Here is a 14973-nt window from a genome sequence, read left to right on the forward strand (position 1 = left end):
CTTGGTTCCACCTCTATCCATATGTTTATGTCATTTAAGGCTGTTTTTACTGTAAAATCTGTAAAATTATATGATACTTTATGGCCTGCTATTATATTAAAGAATGAATGTTGATGAATGCTGATAATTAACTCATTTTATGCCCTATTTAGTATTGAATTTGATTAACAGCACCATAGTAACACTGTATTCATGAACACTGCCAAGTTTTATGAAAATATACATGGTTCAAAGATTTCCCTTTGTTACAGCTCTTCAGTTTTATTGGCAGAGCCGCCTATTGACCAGTGTAAGAGACAGTCAAAGTCTGCTGTTTGGATATCAGCCATATAGCCCACAGTGTGATGCTTTTGGTCAGTGGCTGCCCAGTCAATGTTATCCAAGCACTGGTAAGACATGACATCTTATAACATTTAATTTACAACAGCTATCAATTATTGCTGTGCAAGTTTTTATTATTCACAATATTATCTATGTTTGTTTTGTCTCTTTATGTGATATCTGAAAAGAGAATACAGTATTCCTATAAACTGATATTAAGATATCAAATACATATTTTACCAATTGCTACAATGCACTGTTTAAAACTGAAGTTACATTGACAAAACTCACACATAGTCAGTACAGTCAGTAAAACAGATGTCGATGCATTTCTTAGACTTCAATGATTTCACATAAAATGCAATTCAGTGAACACATGTTTTCAAAAATCCATAACTCTTTTGGCATTCATACTCCACCACCGGCAAAACACTATATATGTGCAGCACATTTTTCAAATCCTAATATAACACTTTCCAAACTGCACGATGGCAAATTGTACGCCATTTGGCAGTAACCATATTGAAATATATAGAAAATCTTAGTAGAAGAATTACAAGGAAATTAAAATATAAAATATGATCATTCATCTAATTGCAGTTTCAACTAAAAGCATACAAAGATGTCCTGTTTGTAATCTTGTTAGTATAAGGGTCTGGCTTCAGAAGACAGGTTTATTAAGACAGGTTGGTAGGGAAAGAAGAGTGGCATAGAGATATTATGAAGTTATTTATAAAGAAATAGGGCTATTGAACAAATTGCAGCACGTCTTATAATTTCTTGATGTCCTTCGGCTGTGACATTTTTGTGGTTGCCACAGTGGAGCATACAATCCACATATCTGACTTTGGCACAAGTTTTACTCCAGATGCCCTAACCCTCTTTTTTTTTAATCTGGGCTTGTGACCAGCACTGCGAGTTAACTCCTCAATGTCTGGGTTGGTTCTCTGCCTGAGGAGTGGTGAACCCAACCCAAGGCAGTGAGAGAATAGGATCCTGTCACTGGACCACCAGGAACTCTCTAATTTGTTCTTATTAAAATATATAAACTTTAGTACTAAAGTGGAAACCCAGGTTTTAAAGTCTTGAAAATTGTGGAAGAGTTTTGAAAGAGTTTTGGCTTTATTATTGACCGATGGCTGTAAACCATTAAAAAAAAAACATAAAAGCATTTACTGTATAATAAAAACCTATTTCCAAATAGATAGTCTAATTGTGTTGTAATGGATGCTTCAGCATTACATGATATTCCTGGTTGGATATTTTGCTTATATCAGCTATATAGGAATCATATACGAGACATCTTCTCTGCAGGTCATTGTTGGTGTGTGGATGAAGATGGAGGTTACATTACTGAATCTCTTACCGCTCGTTCCATACAGCCCTTAAAGTGTAAATATGTATTACTACATTATTTTTGTGCTTAAAGCAGTTTTACAAGATTTACACATTTCCACTGCTGAATTTACTGCTGTAGCTCTTATCTGATTGTAGTTACATTTGGCTTGGCTTGCACATGAAGAATGTTTACATCATCATTAATTATATAATCATTGCTATGGACGTATAATAATGTTTTCAGGCCAAACTACATGCCAGAGATCAAAAGCTCAGTTCAGTATGTCTGTTTGGAGTAAGGCAACTTCTAACATGTCTGTTTCCTACAGACCATCTTGTGAGGAGGTTTGTTTATTTTTACTTGGACATATTCTTTCCAACGTGTATGTCATCCATTTATTATTGTAAACCAGTGTTACACCTGTGTGTGTGTGTGTGTGTTTGTGTGTGTGTGCGTGTGTGGTGTGTGTGTGTGCGCGCGCGCGTGTGTGTGTGTGTGTGTGTGTGTGTGTGTGTGTGTGTGTGTGTGTGTGTGTGTGTGTGTGTGTGTAGGATGGCGATTTTTCGGTGCTCCAGAAGAATGATGGCAATGTTGCTTTGTGTGTCAGTCCTGCTACAGGAGAACTCATCCAACCAGCCACACTTAGCCTTACAGGAGAGCCAGAGTGTAAACAGAGTGGACTTTTATACAACAAAATATTTTCAAAAAGCAGTAATATGAATTCACTTTATAAATGAGTTTTAAATATTAAAACTCACACGTCATGTTTAAAGATTCTATATTTCTATTTCTGTTTACTCATAAATTGCTGTATACTCTCAACAAACACTTTATTAGGAGCACTGTACTAATACTGGGTAGGACATCACTTTTCTCTCAAAACAGTCTTTGTGGCATGGTTCCCACAAGATGTCTGACACATCCCAAAGGTGTTCTACTGAATGTAAATCTAGTGACTGAGAAGACCACTGAAGGACACTGAACTTATTGCCATGTTCATGAAACCTTTGGCTGATTAATTGATTTTGCTTTGGTACATTATAATGCTGGAAGTAGCTATTAGGAGAGTTTAAATTGTGGACATGAAGCAATGTATGTGGTCAGCAACAATACTCCAAAAAAAAAACATTAGGATTCAAACAATGACTGATTGGTGTTAACAGGTCCAGACTGGGCCAAGAAAACATTCCACACGCCACAAAGCACAAGGCAGGTTGGGTCCATGGATTCATGCCCAATTCTGACCGTAACATCTGTGTGCTTTAGCAGAAATTTAGATTCATCAGGCCAGGCTGCATTTTCCTGTCTTCAGCTGTCCAGTGTAAGTGAGTCTGTGCCCAGTGCAGCCTTTCTTTCAGCCTCAGCTTTCTGTACTTGGTTCAGAAAAGTGGAAACAGACCTAACCATGACTTCTGCTGTTGTAGCTCACCTACCTCAAGATTATATGTGTTGTTCATTTTTAGATGCTTTTCTGCTTACCACAATTGTGCAGAGTATTTATCTGAGTTAATAGATATTTTTTGTCAGCTCGAACCAGTCTGGCCATTCTCCTCTGTTCTCTCTCATCAACAAAGCGTTTCTGTCTGCAGAACCTCTGCTTACTGGATGTTTTTCTTTATTACACCATTCTAGTTGTTTGAATGATTAGATGTACATGTGTTCATAATAAAGTACAAAGTGAGTGTATATGTTGTGATACAATCTATACTATATATGGTTACGAAATATGACTTATTCCTTCTTTTACATGGCTGTAAAGGTCCCAGTTGGTGTGCTCTTCAGAAGAAGCTGGCATCTGAGAGAGAGAAAGGAATTGGCTATTATCCAGAGTGTCTGGAAGATAGTCAGAAGTTCACTCCTAGGCAATGTGATGAGGTTTATTGCTGGTGTGTTTCTGAAAGTGGCCGGGAGATCCCCTCAACTCGCAGTCCACGCTTAAATAAAACACCTTCCTGTGACAGTAAGCATTTTCCACTTCTCTTTTTTAGCCCACTTACTTTAAATATTAGTGAAGTATTTTCATAATAGTTGTTTTTTTAAAGCATTAGTAAAATTGCCCTTTTCCTGTGTTTTGTGTTAGCTCCACAGTGCCCTCTTGTTTTTGGCATCTCTACATCCCATGGTACTATACTCTGTGGCAATGACAGTGTGGCTGGGGAACAAAGGCAGCGCTGTGAAGTTTTCTGTGACGAAGGTTATATGAATGCCCTGTCCACGGAAACATTCTTGTGTGATCCTGTGAACAGAAACTGGCTGAGTGAAGCTCCTCTGGCCTACTCCTGCCAAAGTAAAATTTGAAAACACTCATAAGTATAACCTATGTAAAGATGCAATCATCACCTTTTGTTTACACCTAAAATCACCCAGAATGTATTTATCTAAAAATACGTGTTCTTCTCAGGAGTTCAGCCACTACAGACTGTGCAGGTATCTACAGTTTTGCACCTGTCTCTGGCAGAGGATCAGCAAAGCTGCAGTGTTCAACGCTCTGTGTTGCAAGCTACTTTACAGTTGAACATGAGAGCAGCTGGACTCTGTAGCCTACAGGTATCCTACCCACACACACACACACACATTATATATATATATATATATATATATATATATATATATATATATATATATATATATATATATATATATATATATATATATATATATATAATTAAATTTGATATCTAATTCTGCTGTCCAGTTGAAACATTTTCTGTGCTTGTTTGTGACTTAGCTATCTTCTGGTATGATCTCAATCTGTAATGAATCGTCTGTCTCTTTGGAGTGTACAAGCCAGCAAAACCTCAATGCTTACTTCACTTTAAAAGCTCACCTCACTGATCTGCCAATCAATGTCCTGCCTGATCTCCATGACATTGGTAAAAGCAACTGCATCTGATGCACATCATATACCACTGATGCACAATAAATATCTCTTTTAAATGTGCATTATATATATATATTTTTTCAATCATCCATTCTGTTTTAAGGAAAGATGGTTTGAAAACAATTAAAATTTGTTAAAGATGTGACTGCATCTTTTTAAAAAAAAAAAAAAAAAAGAGTTTCTGGACTGAATGATTATATAATTCCAAAGATATCTTAGCAAAATTGTTATCTGCAATAATACCATGCAGTGTAATCTCTGTGGTTTCTTTATTCAGGGTTTTATTTACATTTTTCCAACTGGAAATTAGATCCACCCCAACCAAAACACAGCTGCTCAGCTCTGATTGTTTTTCTTTAAAAAGCAAATCCACAATGCATATGTCACTGGAGTAGATGGGGTCAGTTTTGGGATAAAGTAATGTCAAATAGTTTTCATGCACTTCATAGGCACCTCTGAAAACTACAACTGCTCCTTTAAACGAATCAAACAGTAAAATGAACCCCTTTTAATCCCTTGTTATGCTAGGCTAACATTAAGTTTCTGTTTAGACACAGTGCTCAGCAGCCAGATGAAGCTGGATAGGGTGATGGAGATGATCAGAAACAAGTCGTACCAGTCAATCTTTGTCTTGGAGCGTACTACAGCCTTCTCCTTGCCTGCTTCTTTCAGTTGCTCTGCAGGGTTTTGGCTGCTCCCAGACACTTCTGGGTGTGGTAAGCTGACTCTACTGCTCTTTTCTCTGCTAATCATAGGCCTGCCCTGCATAATGAATGGGCGAAGAGACATCTGGTCCAATACTGCCAGGTTTTATATATTTATCATGATTTTTTTATACAGTTGTGTAAGTGTATATTTATTTATTTATACTTTTTAGGTGTCTATAGTTACTAGTAGTGTGTCTTTTTAAATTTCATACATCCTGTGTGTCTTTTAGTGCAATGTCCAGCTGGCTCATTCTCCAGTGAAGGTATATGTATTAAATGTCCACATGGCTCGTATCAGTCTGAAGCAGGTAAGGACCTATGCATTCCCTGTGCCTCGGGAACCTCCACGGCAGCCCAGGGAGCCTTCAGTCCCTCACACTGTAAGGGAAATTTTGAAAAGTGACCCATTTTGCATACCCAGGTAGAATTAATTGGAACCATCTAATGGTTGTTAGGGCATGGTTGTAAGAAACTTTGTTTTTTAGTGATATAAAAGTGATGCCATTGTTATCTCTGGTGTGAAGGTGTTTCAGAGTGTCAGCAGAAAAAGCTCAACTGTACTGTAAAAGGGGACTTCCTTTCAGTCCAAAAGCACTTCTTGACTAGCAAGTGGCTTTGTGTCACAGTAGAAGGGGAGGAACTGTCCTGGACATCTGCAGATGAACCGATCACTGCAGAGCAATGCAAAGGTAACAAATGACCTAAAATCATGCAGCTAATCTCAAAAGAAGGAATGTATATTATTTATCAGTAAATATTAAAATTTGGGATGAAGATATATATGTTTTACGTCCTATTTATGTCCATGTCCCTAATATTCCAAATTAAGTGTGTGTGTATGTCTGTGTCTATGTGAACAGTTTTGGAGAAATTTAAGGCTGTTTCTATGTCATCACTGTTGCTGAATTCGGTGGATTCTGTGGTGCTGCAGTCTATTCCCTCCTCCCAGCCAATGGAAACTCAGATTAGAAAATGTGTGCTTGGTGAGTGTGTATGCATGTTGTTGTTCACTTGTTGTTCACTTGTTATTTGTGTGTGTGTGTGTGTGTGTGTGTGTTTTACAACAGTGGCATTATGGATCATTTAGGCATGTTAATTAGTTTTTTTTAGAAGCACTAAATCTTGAATGCACTAAAATACATAAATCACCCACTAACATTGTAAACACTAAATTAATATATGTTATAGCAAACCAAAAGGACCATTTTGTTTTTTACTTTCCTCTCTCTAGATTGTGCAAAAGACAACTTGTGCCAGTATGTTGCTGTTTTCCGTGAGGGAGCTCAAACCTTATGTGATTTCTACAGCACACAATCAACTAATGTTGAATGCAAGACCTCTCAGGAAGTAATAAATTCATCTTTCTCATTAACATTGATTCATTTCTCACTAATAATGTGCATTAATTCAAGCTCTTTCACTCAGAGGCACACAAATCATCCATCTCTCCACACAATATGCAGTGAATACATTTAATCGCCATCTTAACATAAATATGGTCAGTGCCTCAATTTAATGTTTTGTGCTTTTCACTGGAAAAACTATTAGAGCAGGTCGATCTTTAATAAATTCAGGCTCAGGAAATTCTCCTCTATTTTTAAGAAACATTTCTGCAAGCTTTTAAGCTGTTATTTGTAAAACAATTCGAATTCAAAAAAGAAACATCTGGAAACAAATGATTGGCTAATCAAATATAGAACGGTCAAAGCACATGCATGTGCATTTTTTTTCCTTTTGACATTCTTGAGTGATTTTTTTTTTTATTAAGATGGGTAACATCAGATACAGGATAAGTAATCTGCATTGACTTTGTTTCATTTGGCATTGCAGACTAAAGGGTTTCTGGGAAATGAAGCAGCTGATGCATTCCAAACTCTGAGCTGCATGTTAAAAGTCAAGGTTGGAGACAAGCCTAATCTCACAGTGCTTAGAAAGAAAGGTATGGTAATAAATCTGGGTAGTTGTTCTAAATTGCCTAATAAATATAATAATAAAGTATATATAGCCTATTTTGTATGTTGCAGCATTTAACCATATCTATAAACTTGTTCATGTATCTGTAACAAGATAAACAGTGCTATTTTTAATGTTGCCACAAATTTTCATACTCATCTTACTCATCTTTATTTTTATTAAGTTATACAGTATGGATTTTTGGTATAGAAAATCTACTACCTCACATTTCCACGTGTCAATACTTTGATTAACTTTGGATGGCCTTGACTAAAATGTGAAACATCTCAAGAATTCTTTCTCTTTCTCTATATTCCAATCTCCTTGTTTTCATACCAAAGGACATGAATTCAATACTGCTGGAAGTAAGAGCTTTGAGAGACTGAGTTTTCACAAAGTGACTTCTGGAGCATACCGCACGGTTGTATTTGATGCAGCTGAAGCATCGCTAGATGATGTACACCAGTACTGTGCAGACAGCTGCAGTGAGGAGAGCTGCTGCGATGGCTTCATTCTCAATCAGAATGTCTTCAATGGAGGTCAGCTTTTGTTTTACCTCTAAACTAAGCACTTAAGAAATTGTTTGTAACCAATGTTCCAATGATATAGCTGCCAAAAGGTCACTGTTGGGTTCTTAACAAGGTCCTTAAGAAAAAAACAATTAAACATCATATAGGAAGATATTTTTCTTAATTCATAAGTTCAAATTCTTTTACATTTAAGCAATTTTAAGCACTTTTCCACTCATCTCATACCATATTGTATCATATACTCATACTGTTTCATTTAAGGCATGTGTGTGTTATTATACACCTGCTCTAATGTGAAATAAGGTAAACCTATATATATATAATATGGGTATATATCTCTGTAATATGGGTAAAGGGTTGAAGAAGTATGTTTTTCTTATTGGAAATGGCAGGATCAGTAATGTGCGGTCTGCTGAGTTTTCCTGGTGTGCTGCAGTGCAGTGAGGACGACTGGGACGTAAGAGGCATAGCTTCATCCAGCCGAACCTGTGGAGCTGGACTCAAATATAACAAACAGCAGAAACGGTTTACCTTTGAATTTGGTGGACAGAATTTCATCATCAGTAAGACACTTCAGAATTTATGTAAAAGCTTTTGGGAAACGTGGATGTCAAGTTTTAACTATTAAAAAAGATTCAATCATTTACCATAAAGAGTTTTCTTTGATGGAATCTCTTATGAGAGTTTGTAGATGAGAGATTGTAGATTTTGTACGTATAAGATCTTTATTACATTTGGTTGAGTAGAACTGTTGTCATGCTTCCAGCTGATTCAGCTTTGCCATCATCAAGCAAAAACAAAACTGATTACCAAGCCAGTATCATCAGCTTCCAGCAGGTCTACCTCTGGACAGGTACAGACCCAACAAACCTGCATCATGTTTGCTTGATTGCTCTAATCTATATAACAAAGTTTATGACAGTTAAGTTGACAGAACAATGCATATCTTGAACAGCACAGCTTACTGTCATGTTTGCATTAATGGTACAATATTCATGCTTTTGTCTGCAGAGTCAGATATGAGCACACGCCCAAAGACTGCTGGAGCATGTGGAGGATCGCCACCTTTAGAAGTTTCCAGACCAACTGTGTCTGGTATAAAACTCTCTAAGACTCATACTTTAACTGAACTTTTAAAGAAGTTGATATAATTATGGCTGAATGGACATGGGGGACTGTATTTTTCAAGAGTACTTTATTTTATAATACTCTTGAAAAGAAAAACAATGGTGGTCAATTTGTTTACATTTGTTATATGGCCTTGTAGACTCAGTGAAGGAGAATTTTGAGGTGCTTGATGACTTAAAGACTGATTCAAAAAAAGAAATACCAAGTCAGCAGTACTGGGTCTTCAAACACCAGTTCACTGCAGAAGAGGCTCAGCTCTGGTGTCTCAAACGTAAGCTATAAATATATATATAGCTATATATATAGATTTAAAAATCCCTTCAAAAGATGTTACTACCTTGATGGTACCACCACAGTGTCAAGGAAAAGTTTGTTAACTTTAATTCTGTGTGTCTGTTTTCTGTGGGCGTTTTAATGCAGGCTGTTTGGAGGAGGAGTTTTGTCATGTGTCAGACCTTCACGATGATGGCCCGGTGTATTTTACATGCTTGCTTTATCCTGACACACGTGTCTGTGGAGCCTATGATAAGCCTCTGAGACAAGCCTGCAGTCTGGTACTGCCACGGGATCCTCAGACTGCCTACCAGAAGAAGGGTGAGCTCAACACTCTCTCACAGTCTCACTGAGCAACACTGCATCAGTAAGCTACACAACCTCAGTGCACAATGAGAGAGAAACCATAAACCTATGCATTTTATTTAAACAGCAACCTTTAAAGACCCCACTGTTTTTAAACTTAGTTCAGAATCTTTAATAATTTCACATGGCTCTGGTATTAGTTCTTCCCACAGCTTTGTTTTGCCAGAAGCCACATGAGACCTATCTTTTCTGTATACTTAATAGCTTGTTTTGTTATCTGTTGATCTTAGCAACTGTTCCAGCATTTAAATAACTTCTAGGTTTGTACAGCTGTGTCTATATTGCTCCTAGTCTCAGCAGTCAGTGAACTGAGAGAGCCGATCATCTGAGTTAATGCGTGGACAACCTGTATTAATGAGCCCTGGTGAATGCAACAGCTGAAGATTATGTCTGGTGTACTTGAGAGTTTCTAGGCTATGTTTAAACATATTTTGTCTACTTTGTCTTGGCAAAGCCATTAAAGCCAAATGTTTATCTGGGAAAGCTTTTCAAAGGCAAGATATTTAAGATAAGCACTTTTTTTTTAAAACACAATATACACAATAGATTTATATTTGAATATAACAATCTATCAATGTATCAATGAATTGTAGCTGGACCATTCAGTCTGTGTCACAGATTGCCCTTACAATTTGCATATATCAAACTAAACAAAGTACCTTTGGCCCTTCTCATGACATATAAATTCACCAGATGAGCTCAGAGGATTCAACATCTCAGTATCAGCCAAAACTGATTAATTAACAACTCATATAGCATTTAGTTTGGACTTAAGTCATGGTAGACCTAATTGCCTTTCTGCCAACTACAATGTCACATATGAAAACCATGGAATATTCGTATAAATAAAAAAACTACTAAAATTATTTCAGAATTATTTTAGGATTTTACAATGTTTATTGTTGTTAGAGTCATTTTCTGAACAAATTTAACTTTAAAAATATAAAGACATTACTTAATTGCAGGGATTTCCGAGCAAACTGCAAACCTATTAAAAGTATATTCAGTGTTTTTACATGTAGTGTATATTTTTGTTTGTTTGTCTGTTTGTTGTTTAGATTTTGTTATAGTTTTAAGTTAACTAGATTATTTGAATAGGCTTCTTCCTGGTACTCATTGCATTTGTAAGATGTCTTTATTTTGTCTCCGAGGAGAAAAATCAGTATGTATGTCATTTGTTACTGGCAGCCACACAGTAGTGAAGTTTCCCTTCACATGTGGAGTGCTTTCAAACACCAAGCATATTGAGGCCATGTGGTAACAACATCTGCAGTAGAACTTTAAGCTTCTTCAGGCTATTCTGTCTGCTATCTATAATGTCTGTGTTATGCTCTGTCTTAATATCAAGATCATAAACATAGACATTTATTCTTTTTCAGTATACAGGATATGAAAATGATTGTTTTGTAAGAATTATAGCCAAACTGCTAGGAAAACATGTTGGTATATATCTTTATATATCCATATATTGTGCCTATATTATGTAGTCATTAAGTAAGAAACTTGACTGCTTTATATATAACTATATTTCTCTTTCCATTTTTATTTTTTTAAAATTCACTCTGATTAGCTGAATTTTTCCATAATCCATTACTAGAATTTGTATACAAAAACTCTCCCTTATTGAATTTAACCTTTATTAAAATCAGGAAACGGTCTATTGTATTGAATTTAATACATCTGCTAACTATAGATCCTAAAGTTTTATTTATTTAGACAAATACACATAAAGCTGATTCTCAATTCTCTCTTTCCAGTCAATCTAACTGGCAGTGTGAAAAGCTTCTACAGCCGTGTGCCTTTTAGAAAGATGGTGTCTTATTCTGTCCGCTACCGTGTTGGTATGCTTAACAAGTCTATCACTGAAGGGTAAGCATAATATGACTTATAATGAGAAAGCAGAGCATCGGGAACAATGTTTACCCCAACTATGTTTCATGGTTCATGGTTAATGTTTTTCATGTTTTTTAACCTGCTATGATCAGGTTCTTTGAATGTGAGAGACACTGTGATGAGGATCCTTGCTGTAGGGGAATCGGCTTTGTTCGAGACACTGGAGCATCTGGTATGAGCATGTTACAGCTTTTACAGTGAATTTTCCCGTGCTATTAATGCATACAGTGTATTGCTAATAGACAGACTACAACTACATCTCTGTCTTTCTTTTTCTTTCTCTTTCCTGGCTCAGATGTTCAGTGTCTGACTCTGAATAGTCTGGGCATTCAGACATGTGGGGAAAATGAAAGAACTAACTGGAGAGTACAGGACTGCTCCCTGTCTAAAATACAGACTGAAGTCTACCCCTTTGGCTGGTATGAGAAACCAGGTATGTATGTGTTATGCACATATGCAGACATACAGTATGTATTTGCTTGCTACTTACTCCTACAATGCAAGCAATCCAGTATAAATGCATTTAAATATGTTGACTATGTTGACTTAAAATCTCTATATTATTATTGCAAAGTTTACCTGTAGAACAAAGAAACCGATCCTACTCATTGCTTACACACATTGCTTACCCAACCTGTGTGTTTCTAGTGAATCACTGGACAGAAAGTCCTGGTATTTGTCCTTCCTTCAAACTTCGCTCCCCCTCAAAAGTTGGTAAGAAACATAAATTTTTATTTTAAACATGTTTGGTAGAAATGATAATTTGTTATAAATAGGTGCCCTATGTCTAAGTTATACTTAAAAGTGTTTTGTTCTCCTATTAGAGTAAACCTGTAATATGGAAATTTTATTATGTTAACTGAATATTAATCACTACTAATTAGCTTTGGTCATATTTATGCTAACTTGAATATCAATACCATTTTTCTTTGTGTCATACCCTGCAACTGCATCTAATATAGAGTCCCAAAGGACATCAAGTGTCTCTACTGTGTAGTTACACATAAATTATGCACACAACTATAATGTAACTACTGTCAGTGTGTGTTATGGAAAGATGACAGAAGTATTTGTATCTCATATAGATCTTGTGCATATCAGTCTTAGCATACAATTAAAGGCACAATTGATAGTACTTATACAACTGTCACACGTTTTGTTCTCCAGGAGTATAAAGTACATTCAATTCATTCAATACCGTTTTTCCATTTAATTGTGTTGGGTGATAATGTTAAATTCTACATTAGCTACTAGAAATTACACTTAACATAAATGTTTGCTTTCTGCAGTAATCTGCAAAATAAAAAATAATGAATCGCTTTAAAGTCAGAGGTTGTGTCAGGTCAAGTGACATTTCTGTAAGTTTTTTAGTAGTAGTAGTAACTACATAAGGTAGTTAATCACACATTCTGATACAAAGTAAACCAGCAGTTTGGATGCCATGGAAATGTATTAATGTAGATTATTATTTACAGTTAATTTGAAAAACTGGAGACTACTGGATGCCTCATATGTCATGGTGGACTCATCCATCTCTGCATTCGACAAAGTTCATGTCAGCAGAGATATTGCTGAAGAACTGGATAGAGTCCGTGACTGGTGTCTGGCTGGTGAGACTTCCCCTTATAACACACATAATAACAACTCTGGTAATCAGTGAAAGACACACCTACAGCTGTGAGGGTGTCTCTGTGTGTGTGTGTTTCTCTGCAGCCTGTGAGGAGAAAGACTCCTGTAAAGCTGTGTCAGTGGCCAGTAGAGAGTCAGCAGTGAGGTGTGTCATGTACCCAGACACTCATATCTGTCTACCGACCTCCAATGGCATGCACTGTGTCCTCCTCACTAAGGAACCTGCCCAGTATATCTACATAAGAAATGGTAAGCAAAGTACTTTGGGAAATTTGCCTAACAGTTGAAAATAGACTCTACAGTCATCCTATAATGTTGTTATCTGGATAAATACATTATAGGATGACTGTACAGTAGAGTTTCAGTCTGTAGTCAGAATCGTATCGTCATTCTGACCATTTTGTGTTCTGAAACATTCTTTTAAATAGCATCTCACTGTCTAATATTAGTGTTATGGAAATTTTATCTTTAAGTTTTTAGGCAACAGCCAACCTCAGTGTCTATCCCTGGCCATGGAACACTCCTTGGTAAAAATGAGATGAAGCTGATTGGAGCTGACAGCAAGAGTGTGACTTATTTCTTGGGTGTTCCGTATGCAAGTCCACCAACTAGTGAAATGCGTTTCAGGCCCCCAAAGCCAGCTGACTGGACAGGCACCTGGAATGCCACTTTTTCTCGGTGTGTATTTACTTCTGTTTCTTTATATCATATTAAGATTTGAGTTACATGCACATAATGAGGCATTAAGACAAAAATTGCATCAGTATTCAGGCCTTGCTTGGTCAACTTATCATTTAATTCATCTACATATTTGAAATCATATACATATCTTCTACAGGAAGGCACCTTGTAAAATATAGTGACATTACTATATACTATGTCAGTGCAAGATATGGAAACAATAATGCAAATAAAGCATCTAGAACTGTTCATGCAGAAATATACTGCAATATACTGAACCTCTGTTAGATTTTTTACTTTAAAGCCTTTCATCTTATCATTCATAGATAAAGCGATGTTGTTGTTGTTGTTTTTAAATTATCTTTTACTTTTATATCATATTCATTTTGACAGCAAATGCAGTTTCTTTCTTCTGCATTTTCTCTTCCCCAAATTTTTCAAGCTTAAAGGCGAGTGCTTATGTTTAAAGTTTGTGGTCTGTAGTCTGTACACCTTTAAGCAAGAAAAATCTGGAGTTAGTGAGGCATGAACTATGTGATTTGCGTAATCTGACTGGTGCTTCTAGAAAATCAACTTAACAGCGTTTGGACTTAACTTGCCAATTAGGAATATGGGCCTGAATGGGGTGTTTTGCATTTGCTTATTGTGTGGATATTTGGGCTTACTGTATATGTTGGAAATGTTTCAGACCTGCTTGTCTTCAGCCTGGTGACACTGATAACTCTGACTCCAGTGAGGACTGTCTTTACCTCAACATATTTGTACCCAGCGGTGTGGTAGGGCCCAATTAGATTCTCTCTCACTCTGTCTCTCTGACACACACACACACACACACACACACACACACACACACACACACACACACACACACACACACACACACACACACACACACACCCACACACACACACACACACACACACAAACACACACACACACACACACACACACACACACACACACACACACACACACACACACACACACACACACACACACACACACACACAGAACTACATTATTGTTTGTTTGAACATATGCTATAAGAATTATATGTCCATAAACCCTTATTTCTGCATTCTGTGGTGCAATCTTGATTTGTGTGTGTGTGTGTTATAGATGCAGACTACTTCAGTTCTAGTGTTCTTCCATAATGCTGGATCCGGTTTTCTAGATGGCTCTTACCTTGCTGCTGTAGGAAACATCATCGTTGTGACAGCAAACTTCAGGGTGTCTGCTTTTGGATTCTTTAGCACAGGTACTACATACTCC

The 14973-nt window shown here is 36.7% G+C and overlaps 1 protein-coding gene across 1 annotated transcript in view; it reads left to right on the forward strand.

The window, feature by feature from the left end:
* tg (thyroglobulin) overlaps positions 1-14973 on the forward strand; it is a 32697-nt gene that overhangs the window by 7296 nt on the left and 10428 nt on the right. The window contains 29 exon segments of the mRNA XM_047811114.1: positions 252-389; positions 1636-1713; positions 1904-2004; positions 2212-2326; positions 3420-3620; positions 3741-3947; positions 4062-4207; positions 4389-4533; positions 5093-5257; positions 5479-5628; positions 5773-5937; positions 6109-6231; positions 6480-6595; positions 7079-7187; positions 7543-7740; positions 8124-8294; positions 8498-8584; positions 8743-8826; positions 8999-9130; positions 9280-9453; positions 11256-11367; positions 11484-11563; positions 11687-11824; positions 12040-12105; positions 12867-13001; positions 13105-13269; positions 13494-13698; positions 14390-14477; positions 14821-14959. Coding sequence (XP_047667070.1) covers positions 252-389; positions 1636-1713; positions 1904-2004; positions 2212-2326; positions 3420-3620; positions 3741-3947; positions 4062-4207; positions 4389-4533; positions 5093-5257; positions 5479-5628; positions 5773-5937; positions 6109-6231; positions 6480-6595; positions 7079-7187; positions 7543-7740; positions 8124-8294; positions 8498-8584; positions 8743-8826; positions 8999-9130; positions 9280-9453; positions 11256-11367; positions 11484-11563; positions 11687-11824; positions 12040-12105; positions 12867-13001; positions 13105-13269; positions 13494-13698; positions 14390-14477; positions 14821-14959 — 3933 coding nt within the window.

The sequence above is a fragment of the Tachysurus fulvidraco genome, chromosome 3, assembly GCF_022655615.1.
Source record: "Tachysurus fulvidraco isolate hzauxx_2018 chromosome 3, HZAU_PFXX_2.0, whole genome shotgun sequence".
Taxonomy (NCBI): Eukaryota; Metazoa; Chordata; class Actinopteri; order Siluriformes; family Bagridae; genus Tachysurus; species Tachysurus fulvidraco.